The sequence below is a fragment of the Thunnus maccoyii genome, chromosome 10, assembly GCF_910596095.1.
Source record: "Thunnus maccoyii chromosome 10, fThuMac1.1, whole genome shotgun sequence".
NCBI classification, from domain to species: Eukaryota; Metazoa; Chordata; class Actinopteri; order Scombriformes; family Scombridae; genus Thunnus; species Thunnus maccoyii.
Window position 1 is genome coordinate 1,818,310 of NC_056542.1, and position 15,352 is coordinate 1,833,661.

A 15,352-nucleotide genomic window follows, 5' to 3' on the forward strand; every position below is an offset into this window, starting at 1 on the left:
GTCATATTGATTTGAAATTGTCAAGTTTCCAAGATCAACAGCAAACTTTAATGCATAATATTTCATTATTGTTGCTGATTGAAGCTTTTAGAGCTCAGGTTTTGTTGGCAGGGAGATGTTAATTCAGCCTAAAAGTGGTAATTAAATCAATTTTTTATCATACTTTTCGAAAGATGTGATGTGAAAAAGTGCCTCACATTAAAAGTATTAAGCTAACAACAGAAATAATATCAACAAAAATAGATAGAATTAATAGAATTTTAAAAAGTGACGTCAAAGTTTTTTAAAAGTTTCAGTTGAACTGAATAATCTAAATGATGCAGGTGTTCATTATTTTGCCCTCCTTTTGTATAGAGGTGACCAGTTCAACCACAGTTTTTTTTACTGTCAAGGTTTTATGTTGCATTAGAATATCAGCAACATGGACTCACTCTGTATCTTCTCGTGGGTACAAACACACACACATTAAATGTTCCTCCACCTGTTGCTCCACACGCTGACTTTCTTCTTCCTCCTGTTCAGAATGTGCCGAAGCCACCGTGGCCGACATCGTCTTCCTGGTCGACGGCTCCTCCAGCATCGGCAGCAGTAACTTTCAGGAGGTCCGAGGGTTTCTCCGGAGCGTGATCTCAGGCCTCGACATCGGCCCTGACAAAGTTCGGATCGGTTTGGCGCAGTACAGTGACAGACCTCAGAAGGAGTTCCTGCTGCAGGATCACATGGACAAGAGTTCCCTGCTGGATCAAGTTGACAATTTTCCCTACATGACAGGAGGCACACAAACAGGCATGGCCATCGACTTCCTCCTGGAGAATTATTTCAAACATTCCACCCGTAAGCGAGTGCCTCAGATCGCTGTGGTCATCACAGATGGGGACTCCACAGATGATGTGACAGGGCCCGCCCAGAAACTGAGACGTCATGGAGTCATTGTGTTTGGCATTGGGGTGGGACAAGCAAACCAAGAGCAGCTCAAGTCCATTGCCAACCAGCCTTCAGACCGCTTCCTGTTCTCCATCGATAACTACCAAGCTCTGCAGAGGCTGACGGATGGTCTGCTGCAAACTGTGTGCGTCTCCATGGAGGATCAGAGGCAAGGTAGGCAGTGGTGGAAACTAAGTACATTAACTCAACTACTGCACTTAATTTTGAGGTTCTTGTACTTTACTTGATTATTTCCATGTGATGTTACTTTCTACATTTCAGAGGGAAATATTGTACTTTCTACTCCACTACATTTATTTGACAGCTTTAGTTACTTTTTAGATGAAAATTTGACACAATGGATAATATAACAAGCTTTTAAAATACAACACATTGTTAAAGATGAAACCAGTGGTTTCCAACCTTTTTGTCTTTTGACGTCTTACAAAAAGCAGTGTGTAGTCGGGGTCACATTTCACATGTCTATGAGTTGTTAACAGCTCCACCAAATAGTGATTTTTCCCTCTAAACTTCTCACATGCTTTCATTTCAATAAATGTTCAAATGATCCAATATTTCAGCAAAAATCAAAGATTTGAGAAAAAGTCCAAAAACTGAAAACAGATTTGTGTATCAGAACTTTGTTTTTTCTTCTTTCCTCTCCCATTAATCATCTCACCACCCCTCAGATTTATCTGCTGACCCTTTGGAGGGGCCCGACCCCTAGGTTGGGAACCACTGGACTAAACTAGCTAACTGTATATAAAGTAGTGTAAACTAGCTCCACCTCCAGCAGCTACAACAGTAACATGCTGCTCTAACACTGATGCTTCACTATTAATAATCTAATGATGTCATATATAATAATATATCAGTCAGAGGGACCAAACCACTACTTTTACTGCAATACTTTAACTACATCAAGCTCATAATACTTGTGTTTTTACAATGCTGTTTTGATACTTTTACTTAAATAAAGGATCTGAGTATTTCTTCCACCACTGATAGTAAGGCAAAGAATTACAGGAAACATCCTTATAGAGTTGTTTATATTGCAGTATAATCTGAAAATACTGATCACAGTGAAACAAATACCTTAAATGTCTATTGGGCGGAGATGCACAGGAGCTGAGAGTGAGTTCGTGAAGTGGCAGACAAAGGTCTAACCAGGGACAGTTATGTGGCATGCACAGTAACCATTCGGCTACCAGGCCGCTACAGTTTTTTGTTTGTTTTTTTTAATTTTAATTAAATTGCACTGAACAGCAAAAAGGGAAGTATAATATTTGCAGCTCTCATTCCAGCTAGAGTACGAGGTGTTTTGCTGTTGTGTGGCTTCACACAATTGACAGTTGTGTGCCAGTGAGCTACACTTAAAATCTGTTTAAACTAACAAAAATAAAAATGTTTCATTTATTTGCAGTTAAAAATGGAAACAAAGAGCCTCAGTTACTCCAGAAATAGCATTGTACTTCTATAAAGAGTGTAAGAGATGAAAAGAAAGGTCAAAATCAAAATAGCACAGGTCAATATATCCTGATCTTTGGTACCATGTATGTGTCAAAAAACACTGGATCCTACATTTCCCATAATGCAACACAGTAGCATCTTTCTGTTGGACCTTCTCTACCTGGTAAACACAAATGTATTTCATGCCTCTGGTTTGTCAGATAGATTTTCTGTTATAAATGTGTAAGTAAGCAAGTAAGTAAACTTTATTTATAAAGCGCCTTTCAAAACAAGAGTTACAAGGTGCTGCACAATGCAAACAACTGAGAGAAATAAAATAGAGTAAAAAGAAAAAAATAAATGAATAAATAAAAAGTTTAACAACACGTAATATCAATATAAAAACAATAAAACCATAAAAACTACACAGAAGTCAGATACAACAATAAAAACAGTGAAAGCCACACAGAGAGCAATAACACATTATGAGATAAAGTGTTTACGAAACAGGTGAGTTTTTAAAAGCCTCTTAAAACTATTGACTGACTCTGCGTTTTTTATTACTAGGGGAGGACAGTGTAGTCTACAGAGGACATTATACAGCTGTTTTCACAGGCTGAAGCATCCCTCTAACTTTTTTGGCAGTGCAGTGCAGTTCCAGTACTTTGCTTTATGTTAATTTGGGATTATGTTACCAAGTCTCACTGTCTGAGGACATTATGCAGTATTTCAAATTAATTACCTCTTTACTGTGATTCCTCAAAAGCATATCTTTTTCCACATAACATTTCAGGCTACATGCTCTGGTTCCAGTGATGTTTGAGGTCAGCCAGCATTTATGCAGCGTCAGCCAAAACATGCAGAATTAAGAGACAGATGTTGTTTGGGAAACAGGGACAAACTTAATTGAACTTACTGTTATGCAAGTTTAGTGTGGGAAAGCACATTTTCCACAGATATGACTCCTTGGCTGAGAAGTGAGCTCTCTGCAGCGTCATTTAGACCCTCTGACACTGAAAAAGTCTGATAGCAACACTTAGGAATAAGGATTACTGCCTGCTTTGGGGTTTTAGTAATAGTTCAAAACAAAAAATCAATTCAGGCATTTCACACACATATTTCAAGTGTGAAATGTCTGATGTGAAATGTAGCTATTTCATAAAATCACCATGCTGACATTGTGGGGGGAGTTGTTTTTTTGTTTTGAACTATTACTTATTTATCTCTTACACAACTGTCTGTTTACAGGTTTTCAATGACCTTCTTCTTTCTTTTTTTATTGAGATATAATAAACAGTCATGTTTGTTTTAATATGTGACAATAATGAGACATTCATGAGTTCTAATATTGTTGTTCCTAATTGTTTTTTTGTTTGTTTGTTTTCTTTCAGCCTTGGCAGAAAAGTTTGCAGACATTGTCGTCCTGGTGGACAGTGGCTTGAGTCAAGCAGATTTCCAGCAAGTCAGGGCTATGCTCATCCGACTGACCAATCAACTGAACATCGGAGCCTCTGCTTACCGCCTTGGTTTGGCCCAGTATGGTCAAGAAATCAAGGTTGAATTTCATCTTAACAGTTACCAAACCAAAGAGCAGACCCAGACCACTGTCAGGCGTTTCCGCCAGCAGAGATTGCAACCCAACGAGCCACGGAACCTGGGCAAAGCATTGCAGCAAGCCAGCACTGAGTTTTTCACCAGTGAGAGAGGAAGCCGGGCAGACCAGGGCTACCGACAATTCCTGGTTGTTGTGAGTGGAAAAGACTCAGATGATCCTGTGTATAACGGGACACGTACGATCAAATCAGAAGGAGTGACTGTGGTGGGGATAAACGTTGGTGCAAGGAGATCGCAAATGCGTTTCATATCCACTTCTCCTTATTTATACTATTCTGTTTCCAACATTGCTCCTACTTTGAAGGGTGTTTTCGAAGAAGAGAAAGATGAGACCACTCTGACTGGAGGTGAAAACATTTTAAGAACTATACTATCATTATTATTAAAATCAATAACTGGAATGCACCTTTGAAAATGTAGTTTGCATCTGTTTATCCACAGTCAGTCTGTGTATATTTTAAATTATTTACCCACTTTCCAATTTTTAACTTTGGAAAAATCTCAGATGTGAAGTTTTGTGAGCTATTTCTTACTGACAGATGAATAACCCAGTTTCATTCCTTTAATAGCTCTATAACTTTCCAGACATGTATCACAAGAAGAGATTTAACATCCGCCTGAGATTTAAGGTGGTCATATACCTCCCGCATGGGACACTTGGTGGACCCTTCATCCTGGTTTATTGTTCACTCCATTGAACTATTTTTTTTAACCACAGCATGGATTAGGATGGAGGCAGAGGGCTTGATCCAGAACAAAACAGATACCACTGTTAACAGATTAGATTAGATTAGATTAGATTAATAAAAGGATAAGAGTACACAATATTTTTGCTTTCCAAGATGGTCACTGTGTCAGTTTTGGCAATTATTCTTGCTGTTACTCAGTCCAGAAACATGTCAGACTACATGTTGGACCCCTACAACGAGGGGTTGTCTGAAACAAAATGAAAGCTGGAGGCAGTGTGATAAATATAAATTCTCTTTAAAATACTTTTGGCTGCATGCAAGATAGCAATCTGTGTGATCAAAGCAGGAAATAAACTGTATGGAGAAATGGACCTTTACTGTACCTTTACTTTAATATGATCAATATGTAAATTACTAGAAAAAACAGTCTACAAGACAGGGTTAATTAAAGTATTATGTTGTCCATGTAAACCCATTTCTTTTGTCTGAAAATATCAGTAAAAATAAAGTTAAAAAAAAAACACAACTTGCAAGAGGAACATAAGTCATAAGGTACATAAGTAAGATCTAGAAGGAAGTGCCAGGCATCAACTGGTGAATAACCTTCCAGTCGTGCTAACAACATCATTCCTCTTTGGTCCAATTGGGTCAACACCAAGGAACCAAGAAACTGTCCGACTAAGTGAGAGAAGACAAAAATATTCTGGCACAGTATTCTTTTTTGAGACAGGGACATTGTGAGGCGTCTTAGATGCTGCGTCAGCTGTCTTCCACTATTTCAAATCGCACGAATATTTGTCACATCCACACTCATCTCATGCCTAGCTCATATTGCTTGGTCTGATCCTGGCATAAGAAAGCAATAGAAAGCTGGGATGAATGGGCTTACAAATTTCTCGATACCTGGAATTCTGTCCCAAAAAAGCTGCCAGGCAACGACAGATGTTACTGTATGACCTCTTCTATCAAGTCTGGTACATATTTAGCATCTGTCAGCAAGAAATTACTCACAGAATTTCATAAATTGTATGAAACAATGAACTCCTCATTTCAATCTTTAAAGCTACCTGAATTGGTAAACTGTGACTTAATGATTATACATTCCTTTCACAGATTGCAAAGCAGGCAATCGGGCAGACATCGTGTTCGTCGTTGATGAGTCTGGAAGCATTGGAACGGCCAACTTCCAGCTGGTCCGCACTTTCCTGCACTCGATAGTGAGCGGCCTGGACATTGGTGTGAACAAAGTCCAAGTGGGCATTGTAATGTACAATGATATGCCCACAGCACAGTTCTACCTCAACACCTTCAAAAACACGGATGAATTGCTGAAGTTCATCAAAATCCTGCCTTACCGTGGAGGTGGTACGAAGACCGGAGAGGCTCTAAAATTCACTCGGGAGAACGTTTTCACAGTGGAGAGAGGAAGCAGGAAAAACAAAAACATCCAGCAGGTGGCGGTGGTGATCACAGATGGTGAATCTCAGGACAACGTGAGCGCGCCAGCAGCTGAACTCCGTCGAGCTGGTGTTACTGTTTACGCTGTAGGAATCAAAGACGCCAACAAGGGCGAACTGGATGAGATTGCATCTGACCCCGCCAAGAAGCATGTGTTTATTGTGGACAGTTTTGCCAAACTGAAACCTCTGCAGCAGAGTCTGCAGAAAAGTCTTTGTCATAATATCTTTCGCCAAACAGTCACAGTCGAAAAAAGAAGATCTGGCATCAAAAAAGGTCTGAACCAGTGCTTTTCTGTAGTTGTCTTAGTTTGCTTTTGTAAAAACAAGAGGTACAGTAAAAAATAAGTTTTAAGTCTGTTAAGTATGTCAATACAGTATTTATTGCATTGGATATTTAGTAAATGAATGTAAAGACAGTCTGCAGCTGATGAATTGGGAAAAGAACTCATAATATTTTTGCTTTTCGTTTCCAGGCTGCACACAAACGGATGAAGCAGATATTTTTTTCCTGATTGACCATTCAGGAAGCATTCAACCCTCTGACTTCTATGACATGAAGAAGTTCATCATGGAGTTTCTTCATACCTTCCGTATTGGGCCAGACCATGTCCGCGTGGGGGTTGCAAAATACGCAGATTCAGCAAACGTGGAATTTGATCTGAACACCCACTCAAATGTTCTGGCATTGGAGAGAGCTGTGCAAGATATTAAACAAGTAGGAGGTGGGACTAATACAGGAAGAGCACTTGAATTCATGAGGCCAATCTTTGACAGAGCGTCGTCCACTCGTGGTCACAAAGTCCGAGAGTACTTGGTGGTCATCACTGATGGAAAATCCTCTGATGAAGTCAAGGCCCCTGCAGAAAGACTGAGAATGCAGGACGTCACTGTCTATGCCATTGGAGTGAAAAACGCAGATGAAAATGAGCTACAAGAGATTGCCGGCGACCCCAAGAGGACTTTCTTTGTCAATAATTTTGATGCCCTGACGCCAATCAAGGATGACATTGTCACAGACATCTGTTCATCAGACAGTAAGGAAAATTGGACTAAAGTTTAAAATGCATGTCAACCATATTATGCATGTGGCAGTTAAAGGATAATTCCATTTTTTTCAACCTGATGTATTTTCCATAAATGTGGCCATTGTGAATCTTTGGGTGATGCTTTTTTGCACTCGTCAGCTCTGTTATAGAGATTTGGGGAAACAAGGACTCACACAAAGTGACATATATGAAGGCAAGGTATCCGAGCCTCCTACAGCTTTCCAAATAAACATGATTCTACATTAATCATTTCAGACATTTGTCTCAGAGTCTGAAAGAAAGTAAACATACAAAATTAACCACCTGAGGCAGCCATCATGGTTACTGCATACGGAACTACATCCGGGGCAACTTGCACATTAGACTGTTTATGTGTGAGTCTTTGGATACCTTGGTGTGTGTTGACGATTGTGAGTGAGAGTTAGCATGACCCACACAGCCACAATGGGAAATATATCAGATTGAAATGTACTAAATGATCCTTTAAGGGCAACACACCAGCATTGTATGATGTCAAAACATAACAAAACATTTTTGTTTAGCCTTTATTGGACAGCTGATTGTAGAGAGATAACAGGATATGAGGGGCATTAATGTAACAAAGGTCCAGGGGACATTGTGGTTCATGGTCAGCACTTTAACCCCCAACCATTGTTTTCAACATAAGACCACACACGATGGCATCTTGACATATGTTATCACAAACAGACATGTGTTAACTCATCAGGATACACCACTGCCCCATTTCCTAGCATTGATGCTCCAGGAAAACAGTTATTTTTAGCACATTTGTTCCCCAGCTTGGCACATTCTGGCTACCATACATTGTATAATGAATTCAGTGTATGTTACATCAATTGAAAATTAATTGATGCAATGCATTTGGTGTGGTTTGTGGTTCTGCTGGTATGGATGCCTTTTGGGTCAACTACATTAAGCCCTTGTAGATAGCAGTTGAAAGGGATCCTAAGGCAAGAAAATTATGAAAAAAAAGAGGAAAGCCACACCAACATGTCTGTGTTCTGTCTCTACAGCTTGCAAAGACATACCAAGCGACCTCCTTTTCTTGATTGACAGTTCTGGGAGCATCAATCCAAACGACTACCAGAAAATGAAAGAATTCATGAAATCTGTGATTAGCAGATCCGACATTGGGGAGAATAAGGTGCACGTTGGTGTCATGCAGTTCAGCAGTGTTCAAAGCCTAGTGTTCCGCCTCAACGACTACTACAGCAAAGATGGCATGTTGAGAGCCATCGATGGTATGACTCAGATCGGTGGAGGCACGGACACAGGTGAAGCCATCACAGTTTTGTCACCGTATTTCGATAAAGCCGAAGGAGGGCGTCCTGACCAGAGGCAGAGGCTGGTAGTGATAACAGATGGAGAGTCCCAAGACGCGGTCAAAGAGCCCGCTAAAAAACTTAGGGACAAGAGAGTGCAGATCTATGCCATTGGAGTGGTGGACGCCAACACCACCCAGCTGCTGGAGATCAGTGGGTTAGAAGAAAGAGTCTATTCTGAGAGGGACTTTGACGCTCTGAAGGATTTGGAGAGCCAGGTGGCTTTGGAGCTCTGTGAGAGAGGTGAGAGTGCTGGAATGTCCCAAAATACAACAGGCATCAAAAACATTTCTGTAATAGAGCATAACAGTTTGTAAACCGCAGGCTCTCATTCTCTTTTCTTTAACTCTTTGACTAACGTCTTATAAAAGAAAAAAACATGTACATATTATAAGTCTTTTTTAGGACACAGCCTATTATTTTTATTTTATTAATCAAAAACTATATGAAGAATTATAATGGAAATCTGCCTTGGGAATCCTAATTGTTGCTAACTTCCAGGTTACCTACAAAATGACAGCATTGCTGGACAACAGTATTCCACTAAAACTAATTTTAAAGAAACATAAACTTAAAACTTTGGTTCATAAATGTAGCAAATGGAATTCTACTGGCAACAAAACCCAGCTGATTCTTTGGTTTGGTTAGTAGTTTGTTATCTAACAAGACAAGCATTTAAATAAGATTTGAAGTTGTTAGAGTTGATAAGATAGTAAACAAGTGTATAGTTGTCCAAGTGTTACCTTAAGTTACTGATTCATTATGGTGTAAATGCAACTTTCCATCTGACCCCATTTGCTCTTTGTCCTTGTATTTTCAAACAGACTGTGTGAAGACAGAAAAAGCAGACATTATTTTCCTGGTGGACGGCTCCACAAGCATAACACCGGCCAACTTTATAAGCATGCAGAAGTTTATGGAGTCACTGGTGGACGATACCACGGTTGGCAAAGATCTGACTCGCTTTGGGGTCATTCTCTTCTCTGACGACCCCATATCTGTTTTTTCTCTGAATAAGTATGAGTCCAAACAAAACGTTTTAAGGGCAATAAAAGAACTGAAGTCCCCAAATGGAAACACCTATACTGGCAAGGCTCTGCAATACTCGTTACAGTACTTCAATGCGGAACATGGCGGTCGGGCAAAAGACAAGATTCCTCAGATTCTCATGGTGATCACAGATGGTGATGCTACTGACCCTAACAATCTTGAAAATCCATCCGAAGCACTGCGAAACCATGGGATCAGCGTCTTCAGTATTGGAGTGGAGGGAGCCAACAAGGTCCAGCTGGAGATCATGGCTGGCGAGACATCCAGAGTTTTCTATGTGGACAATTTTAAGGCCCTGGAAACTCTGTACAAGAATATCTCTGATGTCTTCTGTAACTCCACCAAGCCAGGTAACACACAACAGTGTAATCCCACCTTTGTACACAGTAGGTCTACATCTTCAAAGTTAGGATACAAAGATTTACAGCATCACAAAGCTAACCTACAACAAAACTTTTGCTACACATTTAACGGGTCAATTAACCAGCCACAAAATGCTCCATATTCTCTCACTTTAAGCATTTAGCCATGCAAATACTTTTGCCAATAACGGCCATCATCCCAATTTAATCAAGGTGAATGGAAATTCTTTTATGGTGCTCACAGAAGTCAAAAAACATTTAAATTTGAAAAATCCAACAGCAGAATGTCTTTCCAGCCTGACTTTCTTTCTCGCTTCACAAGACCGACTGGAGCAAAGTAAATTTCCAGTTTTCTTTGCAAGACAAAGCAAAATAATGATGTTAATTGCACTTGATTTTTGAAGTGGAAAGCTGTGATTTGAGGGAAAAGAATCTTAAGTAGAGTTGGGGGGGGGGATTTTGACAAACCGTTCTCTCAAATTAGAAAATTCTAATGTTTCTTCTTTGTGATAAGCAAATATCACCTAGTAATGTCATCCTGCCAATTTATCCATTAGGCTCTTAATATTAATGTATTATTCAGATGATGTGAGTGAGGTAATGAATTTATTTGGTGTTGGCATTAAAACCAGACAGGTCAGAGCTAAAAATTATGTGCATTTGCCAATAGAAGAGTATGGAAAGCATAAATTCAAAGTCGATGGGCTTGAAGGTTACCAAGTTTATGATACCCTTATCTATTATTTATGTGGACAAAATTCCTCTCTTTGTTTTTGCAGTTTGTGAAAAACAGAAGGCTGACCTGGTCTTCCTACTCGATCAGTCTACCAGCATCGACCGGAAGGACTACGGCATCATGAAGAATTTCACAACAGAACTGATACAAAGCTTTGAAGTCAGTAAGGATTTAGTGCGTGTTGGACTTGCCCAGTTCAGCAGTACTTTCCAGAATGAGTTTTATCTAGACACGTTCAACACCGAACAGGAGATGACTAAGCACATCTTTAATATGCAACAACGTGGTGGAGACACCAATATCGGATTTGCCCTGGATTCCATCAGGGAATATTTCACAGCGAACCGAGGCAGTCGTAAGTCTGAAAAGATCTCCCAGAATCTGGTTTTAATCACTGACGGGGAATCACAGGATGATGTGGAGGATGCGGCCGACCGTCTCAGGGATCTGGGTATCGAGGTGTTTGCCATCGGCATTGGAAACGTCCACCTTCTGGAGCTCTTGCAGATCTGTGGCACTCCACAGAAGGTGTTCACCGTGCAGAACTTTGACAGCTTGAAAGAAATCAAGCGAAAGGTGATCGACACCATCTGCCAATCCAAAGTTCCAGACATTCAACCTGGTGAGTTAAGAAGTATGTCTTTTAGAGCTGCAACGATTAGTCGACTGTCAAAAAATTAATCAGTAACTCTTTTGATAATCTAATAATCTTTCATTATTTTTTAAAGCAAAAACGCTAAATATTCAGTCATTGCAGCTTCTCAGATGTGAGAATTTGAAGCTTTTCTGTGTCACATATGGTAGTAGACTGAATATCTTTGGATTTTGGACTGTTGATATGACAAAATGAGACATTTTAAGATGTTGCCTTGAGCTTTAACAAATTATAATGGACATTTTTTTATGTTTCCTTTTTTCAGATAAACTGATTAGTTGACTAGTTGAGAACATAATTGGCAGATGATTCGATAATGAAAATAACTGTTTTTTGCAGAAAAAGACTGCAGCATCGATATCGCATTCGGATTCGATATCTCTCAAAGAACCGGATTTCCCGGTGAGACGCTGGTCAGCGGCCACACCAGGCTCCAGACCTTCCTCCCGGAGATCGTCAATTACGTTTCCTCCGTGCAAGGTATGTGCTGCACTGGCACCACCCCCATCAAGACCAACATTGCTTTCCGAGTGGTGAGCCGTGATGGACGTACCCTGGACGACTTCAACTTCGAGGGCTACAGCGAGGATGTGGTGAGGAAAGTTATGACTTTGAATTTGGCAGAGGCAACTGTCTTCAACACCAACCTGCTGAGATCCTTTGAGGAGAAGTTCAGGGCCCAGTCCAGAGCTGGTGTGAAGGTGAGTCTTTGACATAACACAATCTTGCACACATAAAAAACACTCTTTCACTTTGTTTTGTCGACATCCCAAAGACACGGTTTTGTAAAGGTGACACTTTTCTGAACTCTCGTTGATTTGAGTACTCTTGGTGGTAACCTTGAGTGTTGTTTAACAAATCAGTGGCTTGTTGAGTAAAGACATTACACTGGTCAGTCTGCACAGTTTTGCACTTGCAATAAATAAAGACCAGCACTGAGAAGTGAAAAGAGTCTTTATAGAACTGAAGAAAATTAGAAAATGAGTCCACCTCAAGATAATGTAGAAGATATTACATTCATGAAGGTCTGATTTATAGTCATAGCCTTTAGATACAGTCCAAGAAGTCAGGAAAATTGCTCTCAATAGATTTTCATATATTTTCTTTGTAGTTTTTTTAAAATGCTTCTCATTGTGCTCAGTGTTTTCTGATCCCAAACCACAAATCTGACCCCAATGCGGGATTGAACAACCCATTTGCAGGTTGATCAGTATAAGAAGACACTACTGTACCACTATTTGTGTTAATCTGTCACTCTGTCAGGCTTTTATTGGACACATTTTTGTCAGGGTTGGAGTAATGACACTGGAGAAGTGAATGGATGATTCAAAGCAGAAGTTAAAAGTAAAAAGTTTGTTCCATGAACTCTTACATGTTAAACAGTCCAACATTTGACCAACCTTGTCCCTCAGGTGCTTGTGATCTTCTCAGACGGACTCGATGAAGACGTGATGACACTGGAGCAACAATCAGAGCAGCTGCGACAGTCTGGTAAAAACTAAGAAAGGCAGAGGTTTTTTCTGTGCAGATCAATGACACATGAAGGCATGAATCTGTTATCTTTTTTGTGGGTTTTCTGCAGGGGTCAGCGCTCTGCTGATTGTGGCTCTGGATGTAGTGCATGATCCCGCTCAGCTGCAGATGGTGGAGTTTGGTCGAGGGTTCGGCTACAAACTTCCTCTCAGCATCGGCATGCCGAGTGTCGGCAGCACCATCCTCAAACAGATTGTAAGTCATTCATGTCACTGTTGTGTCCATTCACATCAGCTGCAACAGAATTCTGCAGAGAAGTGTTAGCATCGGAGCTATATCTTGATGAACTAGCTGGCTTGGATGCTAACTGTACAAGGAAAAGCCATTGATTTAAGAGAACATACATATTTACTTCATCCACTTTCATTTCACTGCTGACTGCAAACCATATTGCTTCTTGTCTTGTGTGGAGCATTTTATACTCGAACACAGCAGGTTAATCTAAAACTGGATGGTTTCATTCAATCAATCAAACTTTATTTGTGCAGAACTTTTGTGCAGGTCGGTACAAATCAAAGTGCTTTACAGATGACTGACAGACTGATAATAAGAGAGAACAATTGCAAACAGTACAACAATATGAGACTAGTGCACATGATAAATAAAAATAATAATGATAAAAAAATAATGAAACCAATGAAATAGGTTTAAAATTAAAATAAAATAAGAACTAGACACGACAGATAAAAGACAATTTGACACATATAATATGATAGCCTCCATTTTGGGCTCAGTACTGTTGAGACATTTTGATATTGGTCAACTGTACAAATTCATATTTACACGTTGACCAAAGTTGAACTCTGTGAAGCTTTGCACAAACTTACAAAATCTTCACGAATGAATCCACTTATTGCAGCAATTCCACTGAAATAAATTTGAAATTTTGTTGTTGAAAATACAAGAATTAGTCTCTCAACATTATTTAGCTATTTTTTCACGTTTTATGGTGTTAAGCGAGCAGTTTCCCCCTGCTTCCGATCTTTGTGTTGGCAAGGCCTGATATGTTCCATCTCTGCTGGACACACAAATATTAAACTGATATCCATCTTTTCATCAAACTCTGGACAAGCTGACTAACAAGAGGACTATACATATTAATCTGCTCTCTGAAAATGTCAAGGAGTTCTAAACACACTGCTTAAACAACCTGCCAATCAGAAAGGTAGCAGTGTTTTTCAGCTGGATCATTGTCACTTACTGAGCTAATTCAGACGATTATTTTATGCATTTGGCCTCATGGAAGAATATATTTGTATTCTTCAACTAAACTTCTCTTCTCTTTTTTCTTGTGTGGTTTCAGCGTGATGAATGTCACCTGTTCATGTCCATATAAGGCGACCTGTACCGTTCAATTTATGGGCGAGTTTCATTCTAAAAACGAGAAAATTGAATGCCACAATTTTTCTTAAATCACTCATATGTGTTAGAGTTCATCTATTTGTACGGATACAAGTTACATCCAGATACAAAACTTTTTTTTTTTCCTGAGGTAGATATAGATTCCTTGTAATCATGAAAATGAAAATAAATAAATAATAAGAGGTCACCCTCCTCCTAACTTCCTCAGCTGATAAGAATCACAGAAACTAATTCCTTCAGAAATGGTTTTCCTGTCCAGGCATGTCTGTTTGCAGAAATGGGAAAAAAAGAGGGAAAAAAGCCTCAGGGAAGTGTTGGCTAGAGAAAATATGCAAATTACTCACCAAGTCAAAGAATGGCCAAAAAGCAGATTCCAGTAAGCCTGAACGGCTTTCATGGAATTAAACTCTGTGAACATCCACTGAACCTGATTTTTATTTACTGTACCATTACAATGCTCTGATGTTCCATATTATGTAGAACTTGTCATGTTATATTTAGAAAAAAAGTATCCAAAACCTGCAGCATGTGCAGATTGTGACCTTTCTGTAGATGTATTAATTAGGACATTGCAGGAGGTTTTTTTTTGTTTGTTTGTTTGTTTGTTTTTTAAATAAAATATAGTGCCTAAAAAGTCTTTCTAAAGGAATGTTTTCAAGCTACCAAATTAGTCTGTAAATACAGTTTGTTTGGTGGTAAAACAACTATACAATAAACCCCTAAATATGTATTTCATGGATGTTAATGAACAGAAAGAACAGAAAGCTTTTCATTGTATGTTTTCACTGCATCTGCAGCCAGTACAATCTGTAATCTTTTACATTTCTTTTGTTTATTAATTCATTTGCATATTTAAATAACAATTTTAACAAAAGAGTTAATGATTTGATATGTACACACAAATACATTCACATACAGTACCAGTCAAAAGGTTTGGACACACTTTCTCATTCAAGATGTGTCCAAACTTTTGTCTGCTACTGTATATATGAGCACGTTTTTATCTACATACACACAAGTATACATGAAGTAAACAAACCTTGTAGAGGTAGGAAGCTAAATGCTGATACAAAGACGTCCCATAAAGACTCAAGAGAAGATAAACAGAATCACATTAAATAAAAGTAAT

General features: G+C 39.2%; 1 protein-coding gene across 4 annotated transcripts in view; it reads left to right on the plus strand.

Moving 5' to 3' along the window:
• The window catches only part of LOC121905978 (collagen alpha-6(VI) chain-like), an 82,877-nt gene that overhangs the window by 30,164 nt on the left and 37,361 nt on the right, over positions 1-15,352 (plus strand). For all 4 annotated transcript variants that reach the window (XM_042424596.1, XM_042424595.1, XM_042424597.1 and 1 more), the window contains 10 exons: positions 523-1,098; positions 3,765-4,334; positions 5,790-6,410; positions 6,610-7,170; positions 8,217-8,768; positions 9,350-9,925; positions 10,717-11,295; positions 11,668-12,029; positions 12,741-12,819; positions 12,911-13,056. In XM_042424596.1, coding sequence (XP_042280530.1) covers positions 523-1,098; positions 3,765-4,334; positions 5,790-6,410; positions 6,610-7,170; positions 8,217-8,768; positions 9,350-9,925; positions 10,717-11,295; positions 11,668-12,029; positions 12,741-12,819; positions 12,911-13,056 — 4,622 coding nt within the window. The remainder of the gene's footprint in view (positions 1-522; positions 1,099-3,764; positions 4,335-5,789; positions 6,411-6,609; positions 7,171-8,216; positions 8,769-9,349; positions 9,926-10,716; positions 11,296-11,667; positions 12,030-12,740; positions 12,820-12,910; positions 13,057-15,352) is intronic.